At 46.5% G+C, this 26,076-nt stretch overlaps 1 protein-coding gene across 1 annotated transcript in view; it reads right to left on the bottom strand.

Annotated features, from left to right (window-relative positions):
• The window catches only part of LOC8029928 (alpha-tocopherol transfer protein-like), a 33,558-nt gene extending 25,285 nt beyond the window's left edge, over window positions 1-8,273 (bottom strand). Inside the window, exon 1 of the mRNA XM_002408286.5 lies at window positions 8,126-8,273. Coding sequence (XP_002408330.4) covers window positions 8,126-8,273 — 148 coding nt within the window. The remainder of the gene's footprint in view (window positions 1-8,125) is intronic.
• Between the last annotated feature and the right edge of the window lie 17,803 nt (window positions 8,274-26,076).

Raw genomic sequence — 26,076 nt, 5'->3', positions numbered from 1 at the left:
TTGGCGCGGTACATGTGGGTTTCACTTAGGCGATTTGCCGTCTTTCGTTTTACAACAATGTTTACAGCATTTTACGCAGACTCGCAAACGAAAGTGCCAGGCCTGCTATTTCCCGAGACCCAAAGACACACCCGAAACCATACAAATTGACTGAAGCTCATTTTGAGGAAAGACCGTGCTCCAAGCTTTACCTCCTGCTACTCAAGAGTTTGCAGTAGGCTCATTTTTGCGTCAGGCATTAAGAAAAGCTTGTATAGGAAGGCATTCCTTAAAGGCCGACCTACAAAACCATTTTCCGCGGGAGAAGAGGTTTCCTCCTTGCCACCCAGAAAGGAGGAAACCCCTTCTCCTTTCCATGGAGACTAGCTTCCGAACCCGCCCTTTTCAGGGGAGGAGGAGGAAGGAGTGCGAGAGGGGAGGGAGCGAAGGTCGTTGGGGAGCACTTTCCTACCCTGCGGAAAATGGTTTCGTAAGTCGGCCTTTAACGTCCGTTTGAGTGAAGCCTCAGCGTTTAACTGAGGCTTCACTCAAACCCGCTGACCTGCGTAGCTTTCTCTCGCGCACTTCGAGGTAGTGACGGCTGCGTGACGACAGATACAGTACATCATTGTGTAACGTGAGCACCGAGACACCTAAAATTTCCCCACTCCTTAGAGGACATCGTAGCGGTTGCAACCACAGAGGAACCTGACCGTTGCACTTCCTCTGTAACTTCTCGTCTTTGCCTTGTTCTTAGCCTCGGCAATAAAGAAGAAAAATAAATCAGCGTTCGCTGTTTCGACATTGTGAAAGTTTACTAGCTTGCTCGTGTGGCCCGTAATTTGTGTTTGATCATACCTACCGTCCACTACATTTATTCATTTTTGCAAAACACTTACGTTGCTACTCACCTCACCTGTATACGTGACTCCAATACGAAAGTATTGGAGTCACGTATACATTGCGGCAGTGCGCAAAAAATAAGCATCGTCTTCATTGTATGGGGACATAGCGCCCCCTACGGTGGTTATGTGAAGCAGGCGCAACGACGCCAAAACATGGGAAAGCCATAAGTTGGTCAGGCATTGTTAAAACAAAGGATGCTGCGGCTTGTTGGTCTGACCGACGCTGACGCTGCAATCCGATAGAACCAATCAACCAGCGCTAAAAGCGCATAGTCACGGTCCCTGGCGTTTTTCGCATGTTTGCGATTCCCAATTAAAGCGGTCGCGCATATTGAGTGCCCCACAACCCCGCGCTTTTTCCGATGCGCGATTGGTTTAGTCGGTTATGCCTAGAGTTCCTGTATAGACGCTTTGCAGCAGCTGTGCATTGGCGCCGCCATAACTGACCTTCAGTTTTTGTTCCCCCTTATTACGTTTACTTCACTTCATTTTTACCATAGCAGGCCAGGTTATTGACATCTTAGAGTTTATTCTGTCTTGCTCCCCAGCATTGGCCTTTGTGGAGGCTCATCCACACCAATTTCAGTGGCTCGGTATCTCGGTAAAACAAGAGAAGGTCAGCAATGGCAGCTGCATTCTGGCGCGTGTGTAAAGCGTCTATAGGCTTCCTACGGGAGCCAGAATTGCGCGTTGACCCCCGGAGCGCCGGCTTTCCTGCACTGCATGTGGAGTCAGCTCCTCACGTGACTGAATTCGGCGAATAGCGGCGCCGGGCGTTCGAGGCGCGGCGCGCTCAAAAGCAGGGGAACGTACGCCGGGGCGCGTGCAAAGTCTACTTTCCTGCACGGCACTTAATCCCGCTCCTCACGTGATCGGATCTCGGCGAATAGCAGCGCGGCGGCACGTGGAAAACAGACGCGCAACTCTCGCTCCCGTAGGGAGCCTATACAGGAACTCTAGGTATGCCTAACGCGCTATAGACCCGTTGCTCTGGGGCAGGGGGCGCGAGGGCATCCGCAAGACGCGACCATGTTATGATGGCTGAACCGTCCAGGTGGCTCTGTAACGCTCGATTTTGCACGTGCCACGTTCGAATGCAAGCATCTGAAGATGCGCGATAACAAAACTTCTAAAAAAATAAAAAAAAGTAAAAAAAGAATTATGCAGCTCGCGGCCGCAGCGTCCCATTAAACATTCCTTTCATCTTTGCCTTCTTTCATAGCTTCCGCGAGCACGTATGTTTCACCTTACGTGATAGCGAAGCCGAAGCTACTCGCAAAAGCACGACCTCCTGAAAGATGCTCGCACTGCACGAGCGCGCGTGCTTGACAGGGACGCTGAAAGCTCGCAGCTCGGTCTTGTAACCTCTGCTACGCTGGCACTTAGAATGGAACGGAGTAGAAAAAAAGTCTAGTAAGGAAGCGTATTGACGCATGTTCGAAACCCGAGCCAAATAGTACATTTTGCTCGCCTGGAGCGCTGCTCAAAACTTGAGAGCTACGGGCCTATAGGACCACGATCGGACGATCGGCATGACGACGCCCTTTTCACGTTGTTTAATTGGCCCCCTTCAAACCGTGGCATGGACTCCATTCGTGCTCAGTATGAAACGGAGTACCGCATTTACTCGAGTAATAGCCGCACTATTTATGACCAATACCCTTTCGTCTACATTCCAACAGAACACACATGCATCCAATCATTGCGTTGCGCATAAATAACATAGTGAATAACCTGATCAACAACTCAATTCTTCATACAAATGCAATCTTCACGGATGGTATCTTTGCACGAAGACGTTATCTCTTTCCTGTAAACAGCTGGAATGATGCGGTCGATCGTAGTTACTGGCAATCTGCGTGCTCCGCGAAAAAGCGAACCCTCAGGTTTTCTTTATAAACAGTGCGGCTATTACTCGAGTAAATACGGTATATCACATACGACGCTCACGTAGGCGTGTGCGAATAAAGCCAAATGTTGCTTTATTTGAGTCTTGAAAACGATATGCCAACGAACTTCACCAAATCCACAATGGAGAGAATGACCGCCGTTCTCGGTATCTGTAGACCGAGTAGCTCGCACTTGGCTGTCGGTATTTACAATTCAACCGTACTTTACACGTCACACTATAGCCAGCCTCCGATCATTTATTCAGCGCGTCTGAATGTTAATGTGTGTACGCTCGGCGTCAGGAAACGACGTGCGCCAAGCAACCTAATTAACGAGAAGAGAGGAGGGGTGCCGCGTGAGACGGCGCCAACGACGCTCGGTTGGCTTCGCCGAGCGAAAGCCATTGCCTTTCTGGTGATGCCGCTGCAAGCTATATAGTCACCCTGCAACCCTCACTTAGTTTTCTACTCACGTTGCACGCTTAGACGTCATGCAGCTTATAAGAAATATTCGAGTTTTCCACATCACCGTTTTCGTTGAAATCACTACACTCTCCACGTTTCTGAACAGCGGTACCAATATACATATTCAACGACAGCTTATGGGACGCAGAGCGTGGTGAGTCCCCAGAACCTTTCCGTATAAGTTAACGACATCGCTGCGTCAGCGGATAAGAGTGCCGAGGAACGAATCACAAAGCGAGAAAGGTTATTTCAATAGACAACACCCTGCTAATACTAAGATGTATGTTGCCATAGTGGTACTGAGAAGTAGAAAACGGAGACTTTGTGATATAGAACATCACGATTAAAGTGCTCGATGGAGTGGACTGCTACACTCTAAGACATGCCTGCACGTCTACTCACCCGTAAAACACTCAAAGAGCCAATTTCCGCGATCTACTAAATCAGCTCAGCGAATGATCAGGCGGAATATCCGTTTAGGCCAAAAAATGAAGTCTGCGCTATGTCATTACGCAATGCAAAGCGTCATGCTTGCGTTGCATAACGCCATAGCACAGAGTTAATTTTGAGGTCTCCGCCTCATGATTCGCTGAGCTGATTTCGTAGATCGCAGAGATTAGCTCGTCGAGTGTTTGACGGGTAAGTAGACGCGCAGACATTTTTAAGCATGTAGCACCGTCGAGGTGACGATTGATTGATTGACGGCTTTTTTGATTGACGATTGACGGCTTTTGAGCGAAACATCTCTGAGCCTCGCTGGCGGTTCGTCGCTGGCAACCCCTATGAACCAATGAACGTTCCCGCGTGAACTAAAGAAAGTGGACGTTGAATGCGCCATGACCCAAAAATGACGACGCGTCACTAATGACCAATCGGAACGTGGGTCGCAAAATTGAAGAGTAGAGGTACTTCACTCTAAAAAAAAAGCCCGTGCGTCTGCTTTCCCGCACAACACTTGGAAAGCCAATCACCGCAACTTACAGAGGCAGCTCAGTGAATGACGATGCCGAAACATATGTTTAGACCAAAAAAACGCAGTCTGAGTTGTGACATTAAGCAATGGAAAACGTCACGGTTGCATTGCTTAGTGTCACAACTCAGACTGCGTGTTTTGGTCTAAACATATGTTTCGGCATCATCTTTCGCTGAGCTGCCTCTGTAAGCTGCGGTGATTGGCTCTCCGAGTGTTGTACGGGAAAGCAGATGCACGGGCTTTTTATTAGAGTGTTGGATAGAAGTCGAAATATCCGGCACTTTTATCCTTCCAATAAAGAATCCGTTTTGCTCTGATGGAACTGAGACAAGCAGAATGCATTGATTGCAGACATTAAGCACGTACCCGGGTCATTTAGGTCAATGTACTACAAAATTCAGCAAGGTGGTCAAGGGCAGTCACTCGCCGAACTGTCTGCAGATGACATTTGACTGAATGCCGCTAAGCGTATACCTGCGCATGCCAGCAGCCTTTCTCGAAAAAAATGACAATTTTATAGAGTTTGATAACGAAACTCGGTCGAGGAAGGAGCACAATTCCAGTCGAGCCTACGAAAAGGCGCATCGACGCCGAGGTGCTTTGGGGCGTGACAAACGTTCCCCTTTTACTGAACAGTCGTCTGGTCGCAATGATTGCAACGATGAGCGCCATGGCAATACGCACTTGGCGCTGCTTGATTGGACCAATCAAATCCCTGTGTCGACTGACATTAGCGTGAAACAAGGTATACCTCCACCAACGTGATCACACTTGAATGGCGTCAGCTCTGCAATTGGGCCCGAGCCCAACGCCAAGCGTCGTTCGGCCGGTAGACTGGACACGACGCCCAGCCGAACACCGACGCCGTATTCATAACCAACTTTACAGCGCAGCTGTAAATGAGTCGTAGGTATGATTTTTTTCGTGTCCGTCGACAGAAAATCTACGCGCACGCCTTATCACCGGTCGCGCATGCCTTATCACTTATAATGTTGTTTTGAGACTTATTGCAATGAGGAAACCACAAGGCAAGTGTAAAGACCACGCGATTGATTATGAGGCGCGAGCGAACGATGATAAGCGCGTAGTACTCCCCGCATGCGTCTCACGGTAAAGATTGTGGTTGCACAAGCTGCCGCGGCAACGGTAGAATACGAAGTGTGGAGTGACGTCTTTAGGTCCGCTAACAGTGCGAAGCACGTAGCACTCTCCGCATGCGTTTCGCGGTAAAGATTGGGATTGCATAGGTTGCCGCGGCAACGGCAGCCGTACGAAGTCTTTACTATATAAAAATGTTTTGGTACAGTGCATTTACCTTCCTTTCGTCAATCATTTGGTATAGACCCTTTTGTTGTTTACAAACATAAACTGCCGCTTGCGTGCCAAGCGACTTCAGGTGGCACCGTCTTTGCAAGCCTGTTAACTTTGAGCCTTGCTTATGTTAACCAGTATTATAAAGCATAAATGCAAAACGGACAACAAAGTTGGAGATTAAACGAGGGTCTTCGGCTTTACAATATTATATCTGCAGGGACGCAATTGGGTTTACAAGAATACTCAAATTATTTTAACATATCTCCCACTCTTTGGTGTTTTTTTGCGTTTATTTGGTCAACTGACGGTTAAAAGTTTTTTTTTACATTTCAAGCAGTGGTGTTTAGGTGGCCTCTGTTCATTGTTTTCATAAAACGGAAGTTCTTTGGCACGTCAAAGACAGGAGCACCACCTGGCGATGTTTGCCATAAAAAGGGTCTATAGTGCAGTGGGCAATTGTTGCAGGTGATACGACAGCTTCCCTGTCCAACAACTTTTCCAGCGTGGATTGGTGCCTTTTGTTTGTCATCACTTGATCACATTTTGATCTCGTTGAAATGCAATAGTGGTCTGATCATTCTAGGTGGTGTTGACCAACTCCGTAACTTTCTGGAGTTCGTCGTCATGTTGTGCATTTACGGAGCCTCCGGTTTAAATCCAGTGTGGCGACTACGCCGTGGTTTTACAATTTTTTGTGCACGTGTTTCCTCTTACTATTTCTGTCACGATAGTATACCGTCGACGCTCTTGTTTAGTTAAAAGAACTATGCGTTCATTACGTTACCGTTTGTGCATCATCGTTGGCGTCCCACACGGTCATGCACAGAACCAGGCTCCTTTTGCTAATTTTGAAATTCTGCGGCATAAACCTCGAAGCAGATGCACGTGCGCTAATTGCAAAGTTTGAAAAAGAAAAAACAAATATGTTAGCCTTTTTAATGGTGATTTTTAAAACTATAATTGCAACATCCCTAAAAATATAATTTTTTTTTTTTTTTAATTTCAGTTAGTTCTTAAGGAGGATAGTGTAGTTATATAGGGTACATTCGTCCCTGAGCAGTGTCTTCTGGGTATGTAGCCATCGTTGCGTCTATGACAGCAGACAGACACGGCCACACGGACCGGGCTACGCAGCGAGTCTTCTCTAGTGCAGGTGACACCGCAATTTGCAGCACGAGCGCGGTGTCGTGCGTGATGGTCGGCTGCCGCACCGAGACGCAGTCTAAAAGGGAGGAAATAAAATTACAGATTCCCGTTTCTCTCAAGAAAGGCACCCCCTAGTGCGAAAAAGCTCGTCCGCTCTTCGTGAGATGGTCAGTGAGCAGGAAACACCGATCTCGACAAGTACCGAGTATGTTGAATAACCTTTGTCTCAGGTAAGTTTCGGCACAGCTTGATTTTCTCCGGCATTATTTGTTCAAATGCCGCAGCAGCGGGCTAGGCCTAGCCGAGGCCGAAGGGTTATGAATCACCGTTAGCTGCCAGCTAACGGAGACGAAGTTGCTTCGCCTCGAAGTAACCCCAAAGATTTTCCTTTCCGTTAGCAGCCAGCTAACGGATACGAAAGCTTCGGAATTGCTGCGAGCGGGACAAATATGCGCTCAGGAACGCAAGTTTCTTTCAGCGCTGCTATTTCGTGAAGAAGCTCCTGTTCGATTCGGAGTCACAAAAACAACCTGTGCCTATAAAAACCTAAGACAAAATGATTTCAACATGCTTGGTACTTGTTAAGACCTTTTTCGTTGGCGCACGCGAGTCGTTCACGTGCTCACAGACCAAGAGCAGCGGAGCGGTCGACTTTTAGCCACTCATGTGTTCCTATTTTCCCAGAATTTTCAGAAAACCGAGGATCCGAAACGTCGCCCTACTTTCTTTATTTCTTTTTCCCCCAATGCGTTTTGTTGTTTCAGCCGGCCATCACGCGTGACACCGTACTCGCGCTGCAAAGTGTGGCATCACTCGAAGCAGAGAAAGGTTCGCTGAGTAACCCCACCCGTGCCGTCGTCGCTGTCTGACACAGGCGCAAAGGTGGCGATCGATGTACACCAAATGCAGTGCTCGCGGTCCATGCGTGAATTCTCCATAAACGCAACAAAATAATAATATAATACAAAAGAAAAAAAACCTGGACGGAAAAAGTATCGTGGTCCGTCATCGCCATATTTTTTTGCATATATTTTGCTCGCTAATTCTGATCGTGACGCCTATCGTACCATCAACTATTCAATGCCTCCCGGGACCAATACGTTCACAAAACAATAATATGCTTCCAATAATCATCACTTATCTTAAAAATATTTATATGTATTCATAAAAAATATGCAGATGCATAAAAACTGGTTTCAATTAAAACAATTGAAAACGAAAAATATATATTTCTTTTTTTTTGTTTCCTACATCCATGTTTTTTTGTTCAACCCCGAGCAGCGATTTGGGTAATATCCAATAGAGAATCTATAAAACTGGCAGAGCTTTTAATTTTCAGTTGGTATATCTTCAATCTTGGACGCAGATCTGTAAGATTATTGCTCTACTCTTACCTAGAAGGAGATAGAGAAGTTGCCAACTAAGTTGGCAGCTCCCACCTCCAGTTCTCTCACCTTCGAGGAGCTGAATGAGTTCAGCCAAGGCCTCCGTCCGTCTTGAGTCCGTCTCCCCCAGTTCCTCTTCAGCAATCCGGCGAAGCTGGGGCGAAAGAGTTCCATTTTTCCCACCACAAACTCCGTTTCCAAGATGCGACCCGCTCATCGTTGACACTTTCACGTTCGTGAGCCGCGGCGCCGACTGGATCGACTTCGGCGGCGGCCGACTGGTAAAACCGGGGGAGAGGAGGAATGTTTATGAAGAAAGGCTGAACAGCGACACACCAGTAGTCCGTGAGTCTAGCTCAAAACATCACGGCCGCAATCCGAACAACTGCACGGTAAACCGGTTTCCAGCAGCCATGGACAACAATCCCGACAAAGACGTCCGGCAAAGAAGCCCTTGGGGGACCGATTCCACGGACCGCTGGTTTCTGCAGCGGCATTGGGCGAGGGCGACACTTTCCACGTGTTTTCCTCGACGATCGTTTGCGATGCGAGGTGGACATGCGTTTCACCCTGACATTGTTTCCAAGGTTGGTTGGAAACGAGCTCATCTTGATCGGTACCGTGCTTTGCTTGTAAGCCACGATGCGTTTCAAGGTTTTAAGACACACTGGGAAATCCTCGAATACATAGAATTGCCGTCTTTAATGTTAGTTTCACACTTCCCCCTTTCACTTCGGCTCAAGTGAAATAAAACTGAGAACATAACATTATAAAAAAATGAAAGTAGGCCAGCTACCCGTATTCCGCTAAATATTTTATGCGGGCAGTTCGAATATAAAACACACGTGGACGGTGATCGAAAAACACGGCTTCAAATTCCGGCGTTGACAGATTCCATTTGTCAGGTATTTTCTAGTTTATTTATTTTGTTAATTTAGTCATATGCATGTTTGGAGTAGGCTATCTCAAAAATCTCGAAGGGGCTATTTGAAGGCCTGGTACGAAATTTCAAGTCAGGACAGCTTTGCTTCATACTTGCGATGGCCGTGAGATAGGATGAAAAAAAATTGGTCATGACAGTAAGCTTTTATTTTTGGACTTCGTGCCATCCGATACTCACACTTGGGGAGAAAGCAAACAATATTTTTGTTGTCTAAGACAAAAAAAAAAAAAAAATTATGTGAAAGACGCAAGCTATACCGGAAGCACACGAAGCATAGATTTCGTGATGTTATAACTTACTACGTGTACCCTCTTTCACCGTAGCTCGGCTTTCAACGAAGCGTTACAAAGATATTTATTTATGCGTTGAATAAAAAAAAAAGTTTCAAGAAATATCCGTGCATGTTAGACTAGTAATTTGTAACTAACTAGTAATTAACTAGTAATTAACTAGTAATAACTAGTAATTTTATCCAAACGTACACGTCGCAAACGCAGAAGGCGTTGGCTTTGTTCTCTGAGCAGCACAACTTGTAAATACTACTTCGCGGAGTGTGTAAATTACGCTGAGTACTTCTTTAGGGCACAACCGGTATATGGATGGACGTGCGTTTAGTTGCACTCTGCTTTATTTGTGGCGGGGTTTCTAGGTTCTTTTTCGACATACTTTTTGTATGACTGGCCCTTAAAACCTACATTCGCTACAGAACGGCGCGAAGTAGAAATTAGTCCAATTGATATTGTCTATTTGGACGACCGGCATAGGATCTCTGTGAAACGAGCCATTTTAGATAAACATTTACAAAAGTTAATGAATGAAATTAATGTTACAAACTCGCTTTTTAAACATTACAACGCGTACGTGTTCTGAAGTTAGCCGTAGTCAATCGCGTTATCTCAAAAAAATATTTCATCAACTTAATTTTTTTCATGCCGATTTTACGCAGGTAATTTGATTCAAAGTTTCGAGCGGGGAACCGATCTCTATCAGCTAAAAATACATGCATACAGCACGTGCGGGTTTTTATATTCATCGAGGTAAACAGCGTGAATCGAGCGAAACGCCCTAGGAAACAAAAATAAAGACGCGAAAGTAAACAAACAACTTACAAGTGAACGTCACTCAGATTAGATTTTAGTAAAATAAATAAAATAAAAATGAAATTTGACACGTGTGTCTTAGATTTTTTACCCTCGTGGATACGCTACCTCATTGACGTCACACTTCAGAGATGAGTGCGATGACTCAGAAAAGGGGTGCGACGAATGAATTTCTGATTTTACTCTCTAGATTTACCGGTGCAACTGTTTGAACCGCTCCTTAGCGTCAACTCAATTTAACCTTGATCTTTTTCACGCTCGTTCAGTTTTCTCAAAAGCATTTATCACGAAAGATGTTATTTTATTATTATGAGATCTCGCGGCTTTCAAAGATCAATTAGTATTAGTACTTGTATTATAAGTGGCACATTTTCGTCCCAAATTCAGTATAATGTATTTTATTCTTTTTCATTTTCTCGGAAATAAATACCGTGTGCTATAGATAGGATGGGTGCCATCAACCGCAATGGAACCGCCCAGGGGCCCTAATCTGGACCCTTGGCGAAAAGGTCGGCGAGATATCTGGCGGCCGTGATTGGCCGACTCTGCCTTGACCTTGGCGCCGAAGAATCATAGCTGCCGGATTTCTGGCCGTCTTTCTCGCCAAGTGTCCAGATTAGGGCCCGAGGACAGGCTTCATAAATTTTATTCGGGCGACTTCGATAATTGTTGTCACTTGAATAAATTACCACGTACTATATACTCCATGGTAATTTGTGCGTATGGTAATGGAAATTGTGTGCACGTTCTGTAGTCACTAAAAGATTAGAAAACGCAGTGCGTGACCTATTATTTCCACGCTTCTTGCTTCGTGGCTTTTTCATCCATGTTCTCATCGGCAAATACTGCACTCTTAATGGCTGTAGAGAGATAATGCCACGTTCGGGGATCGCCTAATCCCGAGTTTCTGAATTAAGATGACAGTGGCAATACTGGTTGATGCAAAAAAAAAAAAAATTGGGGCAAGTCAAACTGAAAAGTATGCGGTGCATTCAAGACGTCATTGTAATCCGACGTCTTGAACGCACAAGTCCTGTGCATTGAAAACGTCGCAAGCGCTGTGTCGACGCTCGTCTGAAACTTGGGTTCGATCTGTCTGTCGGAAGGCACCGCAGTAGATGCACTCAGTACATATTATACACCTTTTCCACAAGGGCGCAGCCATCTTGAATGTTGTCACTTCTGGTGTGCGGTAAAACATCGTTTTGATCTCTCCACGTCGCTGGAAGGTGTGCACGAAAAATGCGTGATTGTGACACATTCTTGTTTTGACACACCTATATTTTCTCTTATATTCCAGGTTGAAATGTTTTAATATTTTTTCGTCCAGCACACCAGATACGAAACCCACGTGACTAAGACCGATAGGAAACAGAAAACGTGTATAGGAAGTTTGAACGAAAGCAATGTTAGCACACGCCATACAGACAGATACGTGCTCCTCTATCTCGCCAAAACTATAACTTTCAGTCACTACATTATAATGTGCCATGATAATTGAACAAGTATATCGCAAACAACATAAACATATACACGTTAAATAAAAAGACCTCCGCCTGTCCTGTGTGTAGCTTCGCGTAGTGAGATTTTGAATTATATGTTTTTGTTGTGATCTTTTTTTTTTTTTTTTTGTGGCATGTGATTTTGAGTGTCAAAGCTGCTTCCAATGTAAAGGAATCCCAGAACCAGTCAAGCTGTTTTTTAACAACTTTTTGTCTGGCGACCCTTCCAGTTTTCTGGAAAAATAAAGATTTGATTTGATTTGATTTGATTCACTGAAGAAGTATTCACTGACGGCCATAGTTGTATGTGCGACTGCTGAGCGCATGCTGATGGCGAGCTTTCACGGTTCCTTTGCAACGTGCATTCTACACTATCAGGATTGCCGGTCTTAGTAGCGTATGAACGTGGGCTCGTTGTGAGCGTGCGCTCTAGACAGCACCTTCAAATATGGCGCCCAGGGAATACTGCTTATAGCTGTGTGCGCGACTATTGGGCGTGTGCTGACGGCGAGACTTGTGACTAATCTGACTTGAGAGTTGTTGTTTTGTCTTCTTTTTTATTTTTGCCGTGTCTCCGGTTTACGATGGAAGTTCTTTACCAGCGCGCCTGTGCTTTTACCCTTTCTTCGCTGACGGCGAGCTTGCACAGTTCTTTTGCGACATGCCTTCCACACCATAAAGAATGCCGGTCTTCGCAGCCTATTAATGTGAGCTTGTTCTGTGCATGCGCTCTAAACACCGCCCTCAAATATGGCGTCCAGAGAATAACCCCTAAATAGTTCATTGACGAAGGGCGCGAGCATTGCTTCATTCACGTTGAGACGTTTATGGCGGCGTCGACAGGCACAATGGTATGGAATACAAAGGAGAAAGTGTGTAAAGCATCTTCACAAAATAAGCTGAAGACTTTATCATTTAAAAAAAAAGTGTTCTTCGTCGTGCTTGTTCATTACGTCTATATCGTATGGGACGGTGCGCAGTAGTATAAAGGACTTTAATACTGACCGGTTTTTTCTTTTCCACATCCTCTTTTTTCCTCTTCCGAAACTGAAAGAAAGTAAAAGCAAACACTGATCAGCAGCTGGACTAACGAAGCCCACGACGGAGCAGCAAAAAAACGTCACATGAGGCGCCCTCGGGCGCGATACGTATGCCGTATTTTCCGGGCTACAAATCCCTAGAAGTCGAACTTAAACGCCGAGTGGAATATCTAATCTGTGTATTTTTTTTCTCGGCTGTATATCTAATCTGTGCGGACAAGTGATCACTTTGTGTTTTTTTATGTATGTGTGTTATTTCCTGCCCCTCCTACAATAATGCCCTCGAGGCGATGTAGGTACTCTGTAAATAAATAAATAAATAAACAATACAGGTTTTTTTTTTTTTTTTCAGTATCGTTTATTTGGTGAGACGCGAAGGTTTTTCTGAAAGACAAACGACGTATAATTTTTATTTCTGCAAGACACAATTTTTATTTATTTTTCGTTAATAAAGCAGTATTTTTTTTTTTAAGATGGGCTCTACAACGGGTGCGGGCTACAGGGCAGAAAATACGTTAGACCGTTGGTGGCGAGGTTCAACCTTGCTCGTAGCGGAGGACTTGGTAGCACTAGGCGAAGTCATTCGCTGCTCCGGAGGGAAGTGGTGATCGACTCCTTCCATTAAGCGGTGAAAACTTGCTGTGAGTGTAACTCCATCCAGTCCTCCGGATTCGAGCTCTCGTGTACAATAAAACAGTCCGCGAGAGCCGCGGAAAAGGCGGGACGTGTTTCCGGATGCCGGATGTATCTCCGTCGTTGAAAGAAGAAAAGGCGGACAAACAAAATGGCTTCTCGCAATTTGTCGTGTGTGTTTTGCGCGTTTTTTGTTGCAGGAAAGTGTTCACGGTTATGCAAATCACGCGTCTCAGTTTCGTTTCTACTTCAAGCACTTTTCTGGAAGAGCCTTCGAACATGCATTTCTGTTGCTTTAAAAATTCTAGTAGCTACTGAAACGTTCTGATGGCACCGACGTTTGACCGCGGCGGTGGAACTAACTCGATTTTTATCAGCAATCAATCATTATCGCGTTTAAGGTGAGTAGAGCAACCCAGTCGCTCAACGTGACTTACGTCAGCGCTTGGACACATACCTAAAGCACGACCGTGATCAATTGCTATTTGTATAACTCACAGCAGTTCATATTGCATCTAACATATATATAAATATGTATACATATAAACCGCCGATTGCAGTTTGCTTATCATAGAACGTGAACGGGGACAAAACAACGTATGGCTAAGCCAGCGGCGTAGTGAGTGTAGCTGTTAAATATAACACGCGGCAATTGGTCGGAGATACTACCTGCGTCATTTGCTGGCCACTCTGACAGCTCACGTGGCTGTTTCTCTTCTAGCGACGCGCTCCCAGTATAGACGCGATGGCCAACGCTTGCTTAGGCGATAACATAAAACAAACGTTGTATTTATACTTTTTCTTCCTTTTTGTGTTTACAATGCTTGCAATTATAAAAAAAAAAATGTTATAAAAAGCATGGTCAAGTTTTGACCAGACTTGAAGTGCTTTCAATACTACGAATATAAACATCGGCTTCTGGTTTAGAGTATACCGTCATATCACGGATGATAACAGCAATGCAGTTGTGGTCACACGCTAGACAGAGTGGCACAATAAATAAAAAATAATATCGATAATAAAAAAGAAAAAAACAAAAAAGAAAAAAAAAGCGGTCAAGCGGATTGTATGGTGCTGCGGCGGAAGTCTCCAGAAGGAATTAATGAATGTTTATTTATACAGTGATGTCTCTCTGGAAGAGATGCCCGGGAATAATCCACTTGAACAAAAACATTGCCTTGTTGCACTGTAACTAAAGAAATTCAAAGATGCGCAAATTAGACACATGTCGAACATGAGGTAGGGTGATTCATTGATACGTCAACTATCATTGTAAAAGGACATGTTTTTTAATTTATATATATATATATAATTATTAATCGTGCAGTATAACGTACACACTTGTTTTGTTCTCAGATGTTTGCAAAGAACCGCAGTCTTTGATAATATCAAATGTTTTCGAAAACCAATTAAGAAAATACCGTGTAAAAAGCCTAATTATTTTTACCCGTGATTTGTGCGCATTTCATTTTGAAGAAATAATTCATATCTTTATTCCTACATTATTGTTTCTTGGAGGTACATTTCTAGAAACACTGACTCACAGTGTTTCGTCCCTGTGTAAATTCGTGAAAATGCTCTGAATTATCGGCTCAGTATTGATCGAGACAAGAACACTTTATTCCCTGCAGCATCATCGCTTTCATCGAGAGAAGAGCATTTTATTACCTGCAGCATCATCGCAGTGGCGACATCAGTTTCGGCCACCGCGTGCGTGTCATATCAAACACTTGAGCGAATTTCACCTATGGTCGTCACGGCAGTGCAACTGTGGTCCCGAAAAGTACCGACAACCAGCCTCCCGTTCGCGGGCCTCTCTCCACGCAGCGAGGTGGCAGCGCTGTGGATGAAATGCGCAGGGGGACGCGCCGCGCGCAATCTGCGTGTTTAGAGAGGCTAGATTTAAGAGCGGATTCAATTGAAATTATAGAGGGTTTTCGCAATTTAATCGCGGACATCTTCGGAACATGCATCGCGTAGTCACGTGGCGAGGAGGAGAGCGGAAAGAAAAACAGAGGCGCTTGCAGATGATGAACACTTTTGATTACCCGCATATTGTATTGCAAGTTGCAACATCAACCACTTTTTCCCAATCGAGTAGTTGGAAACACTCTCAGATCTGGGCACACCAGGCGTGCTGTTGGCGCGGTTTTCCCCGCGTGGGACATTCTGCTGGCGATGCTGTAGAAGCGGGCTCACGTTTCGCATTTGGCTTTCTTTTATGTCTATAGCTTCCATTGCCGTAGCATGTGCTATTCTCGGTTAGATACAAAACGCATCATTAACGGCCTTGAAGGAAACAGAAAATGATGGCCGACGAAGTCCACGAGTGCATGGAAATGAAGGGTGTCATCTACCGGGAGCGAAACATATTTTCTCGTTTGAAGTTTCAGAAAATAGCATTTGAACAAGCTAAAGGGTAGTTAAAAACTTTGGCATATCTGGAAAATAATGTTTATTGCTGCCATAAAATAAAAAAGTCACTAGTTTCTGTCTTTTTTTTTGGCTAAAAAAGGGGGAATTTAACGCTACATGTAATGCATAAGTGGGTATGAGGCGGAAAAAGCATAGAAAAATACTCAATGCCAAGCAGTGGCGTAGCCAGAAAATATTTCGGCAGGTGTTTCAAAGTGCTGGTGCAATCACACAGAATAAAATGTAGAGGTTAGCATGCCCGGCCGGACATGGGGAGCCCAAGAGTTCAAATCCTGGCTCCGCCGTTATTTTGGCGTTCGGCGGGTTCCTGAAAACTTTAATTTTTTGATTCATTGAATTTTAGTACGGTTCATTCGTCTCCATATGTTCGTTTCTATATATATATTGTGAGGCAGAGACAGGTCCGTCAGATGACGGTTTTTTATCAGTCTGATAGCTATGGAACGTTTCAAAAAAGGTGCCAGTATTCAGCTGATGATGCCGATCGGGCCACACACAGCCAAAAGTGACCACGACGATGTGCGTGGGCAGTGCTACGCATAAGCGCCCTCATAATATATATATATATATATATATATATATATATATACGGTGGGAAGGTTCAACGGGCCGGTTGGACGTAAAACGAAAGTTGAGGAGTTCCAGGAAACGCCTTTACTGCACCAACGTTTCAAGCGGGGACCCTGAAGAAAAGCGGTCCCCGCTTGAAACGTTGGTGCAGTAAAGGCCTTTCCTGGAACTCCTCAACTTTCGTTATTTATATATATATATCAGGGTTGGGCAGAAATACTTAAAAATGTATTTGGAAATACAAATACTGGGATACATTAAAATAGTAGCTAAAATACTGATACTGAGATATATTTGTAAAAGTGTATTGCGATACGTATCGGAAGTACATTTTAAAAAGAGGCAAAAAGTATTTGGAAATACAAATACAGGACTACATTTTAGGGAGGGCAGAAATACAAATACAGAAATACTGATACTGCAATACACTTTTAAATTTTGTTTGAGACGCCAAATGAGATGAAGCTTGAAGTTGGAGTCTGAAGTTTTTGATCCTGAAATTACTTTACCGTAGGCTTGGCACCTTGCCTTGAAGGTAGTGATTTCGGACGACGAGGAGTCTTCAGTGGGCTCAAAAAAACGTTCCATCAAGGACTGACCGCGGTCCCTTACCTGATATCCTGTATGTCTGATGAGGGATGCGAAGAGACTTCGACCTCTAAGTAAATTATATGTCATCCTAAATCACTACGCCCCTGTTCACTAAGGACGCCCGTGTCAACATTTATCACATGACGTCACGGTGGAATGAACTGGCATTCTTTATCTGTAGGTGTGGCCATGAACATGAAACTTTAGCACGCTGCTATATGAAAGGACAATACGTACTTTCGTTGTAGGTTACCTCGTTGAAGATCCAGCAGGCAGTGTCATTTGGATTTTTCGAGAATAGTGGACTACCCCAAGCAACCTGAAACACCTGTCTTATCTTCTCTTACGGTTGAAAAAACGATACGGTGGCATCCCTGTTGTAAAGGTCTTTCCTGTCGGCCCTCTGCCACCGACGCATGTATTGCAGTTCTCACGTTTGGTCTTACATACTCCCAATAGAGACTTCGTGGATTGCGACCTGATATTGCCGGCACAAGTGCGAGCTCTCCGAGAAGTAGCGAGCTCGAGACGAGTCGCAGGTGTACGAAGTCTGGGTCGGCACAGCGAGGCCACGTCTGACTTCCTTCCTGGGTTTCGGATCACCAGAGCAGCGGGTTACTTTCACGTCGGCTGATGACGTACTCATAAGCCGTGCAATATTACGGGCGCAGCCGCAGGCGCATTAGAATATGTGTTGAACTTCACTGCGTGAGTCATCCTACTATTTCAAGTCAACCACCGCCAGGCTCTTGCTGCAACAGACTGTGACTCAGCTTTGCCGGCCGGGTGTACTGCGTATGCAAGGGCAAGAGAGGGTTAGCAGCGGGCATTGGATGTCAGCAAATAATAACTGAAGAAATTCCTACCTAAGGACCTGCGGCAGAAGATGTTCTGACTCCACCCCTGGCGAATCCCGGACAAAAGCTCACCGGACAAAAGCTCACCGGACAGAAGCTCATCGGACAAAAGCTCACCGGACAAAAGCTCATCCATGTTTTTACAGACCCGGACAAAAGCTCACCCAGATTTTCACAGACCCAGACAAAAGCTCACCACGAGAAAATTCCATGTTAATAGAAACAAGTTTATTTATCGATTGGTTAAAGTCGAATACAGTCCCCCACTAGCTCCAGCAGTCTTGGTAGATCTGGATGTACATGCAAGCCCTCGCAAATATTTCTAAGACGATTCTGCAGGTGCAGTGTAATTTTTCGCACCCGCTTTACGGTGGGCTCACCTCTCCGGGCTTCTGTCAAAGCCGTGGCAACGAGCGCCTGATTTTGCTGTAGGCATTCAATCGGCCTCAAGACGCTTGGATGGGCGTGGCCGACGAGCTTCTGGAACCGGGTGCTCTATCTTTCGCAGGTGTTGTTCATCCGGTCTTTATCCTGAAGAGTGGTGTCGTACATATTCCACCGTACCGGGGGAAACTCCGGTCGCCGTTGGCGCAGAGTCAGGCGAAGGGAAGAATTCGCTCTGGGTGCCGCCGCAGATGGAACAGAAGCATAACGGAAGTGGCCGTTGACATACGTGCAATCAAAATAGTCCAGCAGGTAGCCGATGTCACCGGTAGACTTTTCCCTGGTGGTTAGTTCTTGTGGAACAAGCTGTGTTGGAAGGAACCCGAGCCTATCTAAAATCCCGCACAATTTTCTAAATTGGTCATCTCTCTTGTACTTTTCCAAAAGGCTGAACTCCCGTTCTTTCAAAGTATTTTTAAAGAATTCGCAACTCAATGGTGGATGAGGTACAAGTTCTCCTAAAAATGGTCCAATGTCCATTGCGCCCGCACTTTATTTCAGCCCGTGTTTCGCCCGGGTAGGAAAAAAAAAAGAAATCGAGGTGAGCTTTTGCCCGGGTCTGTCAAAAAACGGGTGAGCTTTTGTCCGGGTCTGTCAAAAAACGGGTGAGCTTTTGTCCGGTGAGCTTTTGTCCGGTGAGCTTCTGTCCGGTGAGCTTTTGTCCGGTGAGCTTTTGTCCGGTTACCACCCCTGGCACGCCACCTAGTTCGAGTCCCCGACTACGCAACACTTCTCAGAAGGGAGAAGAGGACGCATAGGAAAATAGTTTGGAGAATCGGAAGGAACCTTGGTCAGTATGGTAACAATTCCCCAGCGCCTCCTTGGCCCTGGTGCCCTCAGAAGTAAAAAAAAAAATGCGTTGGATTTTCTTTCCGGGGGGGGGGGGGGGGGGGGGGAGTATTTCTCAAGAAATGTAACGAAATACATTTCACCCTGATTGTATTGCAATACAAAGGAACATTCAAAATGTATTCCGATACGGGAATACAGATACTGGTGAAAAAAATGTATCGCGATACAGAAATACAGATACGAAATGTATTTCTGAAATACTATCGCGATACATTTGTATCGCGATACTGCCCAACCCTGATATATATATATCTAATCTGTAAACAGATGCAGAATACAAGCACGGCCACCAGCACGCACTCGCAGTTCTCGAATCCCGGAGAAAAGCTCACCGGAGAAAAGCTCACCGGAGATAAGCTCACCGGAGAAAAGCTCACCGGAGAAAAGCTCACCGCAAAACCGGCGGATGCGGAGAAAAGCTCACCGATTTTTTTCTTCTATTTATATGGAGGCTATTGGATCATACGTAACATATATCAATTTATTATCATTAAAATTTGTCAGCTTTGTAAAAAAGAAAATGACCTTTTTTGTATTGTTTGTTAAGATTATTGGGTATATTGCTCCAAATTAATAATTGCGGGCGAAAGTTTTCTGTGGCTTACTTTGTAAGCAACGAAAGCCCAACTCAAATTTGTATGAACTTGAAGAACAAAAAAAAGTTCGAAAACTTAATAATGTCTGCCTAAAACCTAAAAATCAAAACTGTAAATGCCGAAAATCCGAAAGTGCATGCCCGCAACAACCGGTGCCTGGAATTCTCTTTGAAGCTTTTACTAATTTTCGAAAATAGGACAAAGCAGTCGGTAGGATATCAGAACTTTTTTTCTTTCACGGAGAAGCACGTTTTCTAGCCGTTCGTGCTGGTGTTTCCACACGTTGCCTTTGTGTGATAGTGCCTTTCTACGGCGAGCCACCCATGACCTTCAGAGCTGCACACTGGCGCCGTTGTTACTCGTGACCTATAGACGCTTTGCAGCAGCTGTGCATGCGCGCCGCCATAACTGACCTTCAGTTTTTGTTTCTTCTTATTACATTTACTTCCCTTCATCATAACCACAGCAGGGCGGTTTATTGATATTTTAAATCGTACTGTGCCCTTCTCCACAGCCTTGGCCTCTGTGGAGGCTTGTCAACGCTCGCTTCAGTGGCTCGGCATATGGAGAAGACAAGAGAAGGTCAGCAATGGCGGCTGTAATTTTGCGCGCGTGTAAAGCGTCTATATAAGAAGTAGACTTCGGTAAGGTGGCGAATAGGACGGGTTGGTAAACGTTATACATGATAATAACCGATCAAACGACGACGACGGAGTGAAGACAACAAACACGACAGGACAAATCTGTTCTTGCAACTAAAGTTTCATTAGTGAAATTAACAGAGAAAACAAACAGAAAGAAAACAGGCGTAGCCGACACTGATTACATCAACAAACAGCTACTTATCTATTAGGCACTACAAAATATTTGAAGCTGAAACGGTTCACACACCGCTATTCATATTAGCTCGCAAAGAACAAACATCTTTATTTGACAGAGCTACCGACGGCACCTTGCCAGTAGTCAATAAATTGTTGTCTTTTTTACCGGTGTACGAGATTCTGATTTTATACCATGCGGCTTCATTAATATACAGAATGGGTGATTACTAATTTCTGATGAATTAGTAAATAGGCCCAATGAACTTCATGAATATTACAAAAAAGAATACATATTTATAATGAAGTGACGGTTGCGAATTATGTTAGATTACAACGTTTGATGCAGAATCCTAAGTTAAAAAAAAAATCGATGAGCTTTCTTCCGCATCCGTCAGAGGCCGCGGTGAGCTTTTCTGCGCATCTGCCGGTTTTGCGGTGAGCTTTTCTCCGGTGAGCTTATCTCCGGTGAGCTTTTCTCCGGTGAGCTTTTCTCCGGTGAGCTTTTCTCCGCCGCCCGCAGTTCTCGATCAAAATTAAATGGAACTTAACATGTGCCTCGTCGAATGTCATTTACTTATTCGAGTGTACGATATATATGCAAAATGCAATACATAGGGCAGACTAGAACGGCATTTAGACTGCGCTTTAATAATCACAAATCTCACGCCATAAATCTTCCGGCACTGCCGTTATCCAAACATCTCGCTCTCCCAAAACATTCGTTTGATAAATTGTCAGTGATGCTCCTAGAATCTGGATTTAAATAAAATCGCGAACGTGAACAGCGTGAATCCTGCCTAATTTACCGATTTAACACTATTAAACAAGGAATAAATGAAAGCCCCGGTACTCTGGCATCGATTAAAATGCTAACAGACGAATAACAACAGCAATCAAAAAACATTTTTTTTTTTTAGATTTTGTTGTTAACAGTGGACAGTGGTACTGTGTTTGGGGCCGGAACTGGACCTTCTTTTATTTCCAGGTTCTGATATCCATTGTATTTCTTTTTACTTCTAGGTTTAACATTGTTCCCTTCCAGGCTTGACTCATGCATGCCTGCATGCACACAAGTGACCGTGCCGCCTTTTTTTTTTTTTTTTGTTGAGACAGCACTTTAGTTTGCGCGTGTAACTTTCGTCTATTGTACGCTATCGTCTATATAGGTCACCGCTGCCGGCCCGGACACAAAGTCACCCTGCGCCCCCTCTCAAGAGGCTACAACCGTCATCCCGCCGTCCTTGAAACTTGGCGCCGACCGTCAAGCTTCTTCACCCGGATAAGAACTGCCCTACGCGTCCCTCTCTCGAAAGCTTCAACCGTCACCCCTCCGAAATTTGGACTCGACCGTAGCATTGTAAAAATACCACCCGCGTTCATCTGTAAAGGTTCTTCCTGACGAAGGCCGGACTCCGGCCGAAACGTCGAAGATTAAATCGTCCGTTGTTGCTGTTTTTCACTAAGGTTTTTTTTCTCAGTTTTATATATATATATATAATAAGGTACAATTTTGGGGGGTGTTCTGAGACCTGAACACCCCCCCCCCCCCTGGGTACGCGCCTAATGCCAAGGTTGTGCACGTTCTTTCAGAACCGAAAGATGCATTGCAACAGCGACTGAACAAGTTTCATTATTCGCCACACACTTTGACAGTGGTGGTATGTCACGGGTGGTGACCAATAAACAAGAAATAAACGTTTAATGTGGCGAACTTGTGCCAAAAATAAAAGGGTACAAAAGATAATAACAGAGCGTCGCGGGCGTCGAAGTCGGCGTAGCAGCAGAGTCGAACGCTGGGGCGAAACTGACTCCGGCTTGCCACGCGGAGCCGCTTTTGTACACGCGTTGGCTTCTGGAGCATTTGACGTAGAAGGTTCGACGCGTAGAACATTATAAACTCGAATCAGCTAGGCGGTTCTCGAATTCACCAGAACATCTCATTACAGTGTCAACAAAATGCATAGCCGCGGCCAGGAATCGAACCCTGGCCCTTAGGGTGGGAGGCAAGCGCGATAACCGTTAGCCTACGGCCGCGCTGCCAACTTGGCGCGCGGCATTACTCCCCCCTTAAAAAGTGTATCGCCCCGATGCAACACAAAGCAAAACAAAGCGCATAAACCGAACGGCAAACTAAAGAGTTATTTGAAACACATAGATCCACAGTCCTATCGAGCGTAGTACGGCTTCAGGCGCACGACGTGGACGACTTCAGGTCGTGGTGGGCGGCGTGATGATGTTCTTGTTCCGTCGGGCATCACCTCGTAGTTCAGCTCGCCGAGGCGACAAGGTACCTTGTATGGTCCAAAGTACCGTTTCAGCAGTTTCTCACTGAGGCCGCGGCGACGGATGGGCGTCCACACCCACACCCTGTCTCCGGGCTGGAAGTGAACGTCCCTGCGACGAAGGTTGTAGCGGCCCGCGTCGACGCGTTGCTGGTCTTGAATCATGAGTCGGGCGAGCTGGCGGACTTTTTCGGCGCGTTGAGCAACCACCTGGGCGTCGTCGCTCTGATTGTCAGATGGCTCATGGGTCAGCATTGCGTCCAGCATGGTCGTTACCTTCCGACCATGTACCAGCTGGAAAGGGGTGAATCCAGTGGTCTCCTGAACCGCCGTATTGTAGGCGAACGTGACGTAGGGCAGCACCTCGTCCCACGTCTTGTGCTCAACGTCGACGTACATAGAGATCATGTCGGCGATTGTCTTGTTCAGTCTCTCCGTCAGCCCGTTGGTCTGCGGGTGGTACGCAGTTGTACGACGGTGGCTGGTGTCACTGAGTCGGAGGATTTGTCGGGTCAGCTGTGCCATGAACGATGATCCACGATCAGTAATCAAAACTTCTGGAGCGCCGTGCCGGAGGACGATGGACTCGATGAAAAACTTGGCGACTTCAACAGCCGTGCCTGCTGGAAGGGCTTTCGTCTCGGCGTACCGTGTGAGATAATCGGTGGCGACGATAATCCAGCGGTTTCCCGACGTTGACGGCGGGAAAGGGCCAAGTAAATCCATTCCGATCTGCTGGAACGGCATAGACGGGGGAGAAATCGGATGCAGAAGTCCTGACGGCTTCGTCGGCGGTTTCTTGCGTCGCTGACACTCGTGGCATGATCGAATGTATAGGTGAACGGTCTTCGGTAGCCTCGGCCAGTAGTACTTTTCTCGAATCCTGGCGAACGTCCTGCTGTAGCCAAGGTGTCCAGCCGTTGGGCCGTCATGGCATCCTTGGAATATTTCATCTCGAAGACTGGCAGGAACAACCAACAGCCATGCTGTGTTGTTGTTGACGAAGTTCTCCTTGTACAGCACCCCTTGCCGCATGGAGAATGTATTCAGGATTCTTAAGAAAGCACGGGGAACCGAACCCGCTTGTCCCTCTAAGTGCTCGATGAGCGCTCGCAGTTTAGGGTCGTCTCGTTGGAGTGCTGCCATGTCGTTGACGTCCAAAGCGCCGAGGAAACACTCATCGTCGTCGTCTTCGATACAGGCAGGTCCGGCCTCGACAGGAGCCCTTGACAAACAGTCGGCGTCATTGTGCTTCCGGCCGGACTTGTACACAACGGTCATGTCGAATTCCTGCAGTCGTAGGCTCCACCGGGCGAGGCGTCCGGAGGGGTCTATCAGATTCGCGAGCCAGCAGAGCGAGTGGTGGTCCGTGACCACGCGAAAAGGACTTCCATACAAATATGGGCGAAACTTTGTTATTGCCCAGACGACAAGAAGGCACTCCTTTTCAATTGTTGAGTAGTTCCTCTCCGCCCTAGACAGCATCCGACTCGCGTATGCGATGACTCGCTCTGCCCCGCCCTGCCTTTGAACTAGCACCGCGCCAAGTCCGGTGTTCCTGGCGTCCGTGTGGATCTCTGTATCAGCGAACTGGTCGAAATGGCCAAGAATCAGGGGCGTCTGGAGTCTTCGTTTCAGCTCATCGAATGACCGCTGGTGTTCGTCTGTCCATGCGAACTTTACGGCATCCTTCGTGAGGTGCGTCAGCGGTGCGGACAGCTTGGCGAAGTCCCGAACAAATCGTCTGTAGTGGGCACAAAGACCGAGGAATCTTCTCACGGCCTTCTTGTCAGACGGCGGCGTAAATGCAGCTACGGCGCGGTTCTTCTCGGGGTCCGGGAGAACAACTTTGTTGCTCACGACGTGGCCAAGGAACTTAAGTTCACCATAGGCGAATCGACACTTTGTCGGCATGAGTGACAGGCCGGCGGTCTTGATGGCTTGAAGCACGGCTCGAAGTCGTTTCAGGTGCTCGTCGAAATCTCGTGAAAATACCACGACGTCGTCGAGGTAGACGAGGCAGCTCTGCCATTTCAGAGCTGCCAGCACGGTGTCCATGACACGCTGGAAGGTGGCTGGCGCTGTACAAAGCCCGAACGGCATCACTTTGAATTCGTACAGTCCGTCGGGAGTGACGAAGGCAGTTTTCTCCCGGTCGGGTTCGTCGACTTAAATCTGCCAGTAGCCAATCTTCAGATCCATCAACGAAAAATATCGGGAGTGGCGCAGTCGGTCTAACGTATCGTCGATGCGGGGGAGCGGATAGACGTCCTTCTTCGTCACAGCGTTCAGTCGACGATAGTCCACGCAGAACCGCAGGGTTCCGTCCTTCTTTACAAGGACGACTGGGGACGCCCATGGACTTCTTGAGGGTTGAATGATGTCGTCGTCGAGCATTTCTTGGACTTGATCCTGAATCACCTTCCTTTCCTTTAAGGAGACTCGATACGGCGACTGATGGACAGGGAGCGCGTCGTCGTCGGTAATTACGCGATGTTTCGCCATTGGTGTTTGGCGAACTTTCAACGACGTGGCAAAACAGTCACTGTATTCGGCGAGGAGATCAACCAGTTGCCGGCGCTTAGGAGCTGGGAGCTCGGGGTTGATGTCGATAGGCGGCGGCGGCGTGCTGTTTTGTTGTGACGACGAGGTTTCTTCGGAGACTGCGGCGACCACGGCTGGCGCCTGAAACTCCTCAATGTGGCCCACAGTGGTACCCTTCGTTAGGTGCTGCGGCTCCTCTCGGAAGTTTGTCACAAGAACAGTTGTACGTCCTTCTTGGAGATCCGTTACGCCTCGTGCGACGCCAATCCCTTTCTCAAGCAGCAGTTAAACGCTGCCTTCCAGAAGAGCTTCACCGTGCATGGCTGAGTCGGTTATGGCGGTGACGAAAACACTCGACCGCGGCGGTAAGTTCACATGGTCGGCGATAACTCGGATCGCGGTTGACGTCGTGTTGGTCTCCACCGGCGGTAAAACAGGCTTTCGCAGCGTCAGCTAGTTTGCCCCGAGGTCGATGACGACGCCATACTCGCAGAGAAAGTCCATTGCGAGGATAACGTCCTTCGAACAGTCTTGCAGAACGACGAACTTCACAGGGCACGTCACACCGTGGATCTCGACGCGAGCAGTGCATCTCCCGACTGGTGTGATGAGGTGCCCTCCGGCGGTTCGTATTTGTGGTCCATCCCACGCCGTGGTGACTTTTCGAAGGCGGCGCGAGAGCCTCCCACTCAAGACCGAGTTGTCTGCTCCGGTGTCCACGAGTGCTGAAGCGTCGTGGCCGTCAATGACGACGTTTAGGTTATTAGACACCGCTGCAGGGGCGTCGTTTCGGTCTCTGGTAGCGTTCG

This window comes from Ixodes scapularis, unplaced genomic scaffold (assembly GCF_016920785.2).
Source record: "Ixodes scapularis isolate PalLabHiFi unplaced genomic scaffold, ASM1692078v2 PGA_scaffold0__279_contigs__length_252992795, whole genome shotgun sequence".
NCBI lineage: Eukaryota > Metazoa > Arthropoda > Arachnida > Ixodida > Ixodidae > Ixodes > Ixodes scapularis.
This window is presented reverse-complemented; position numbering and strand designations above follow the sequence as displayed.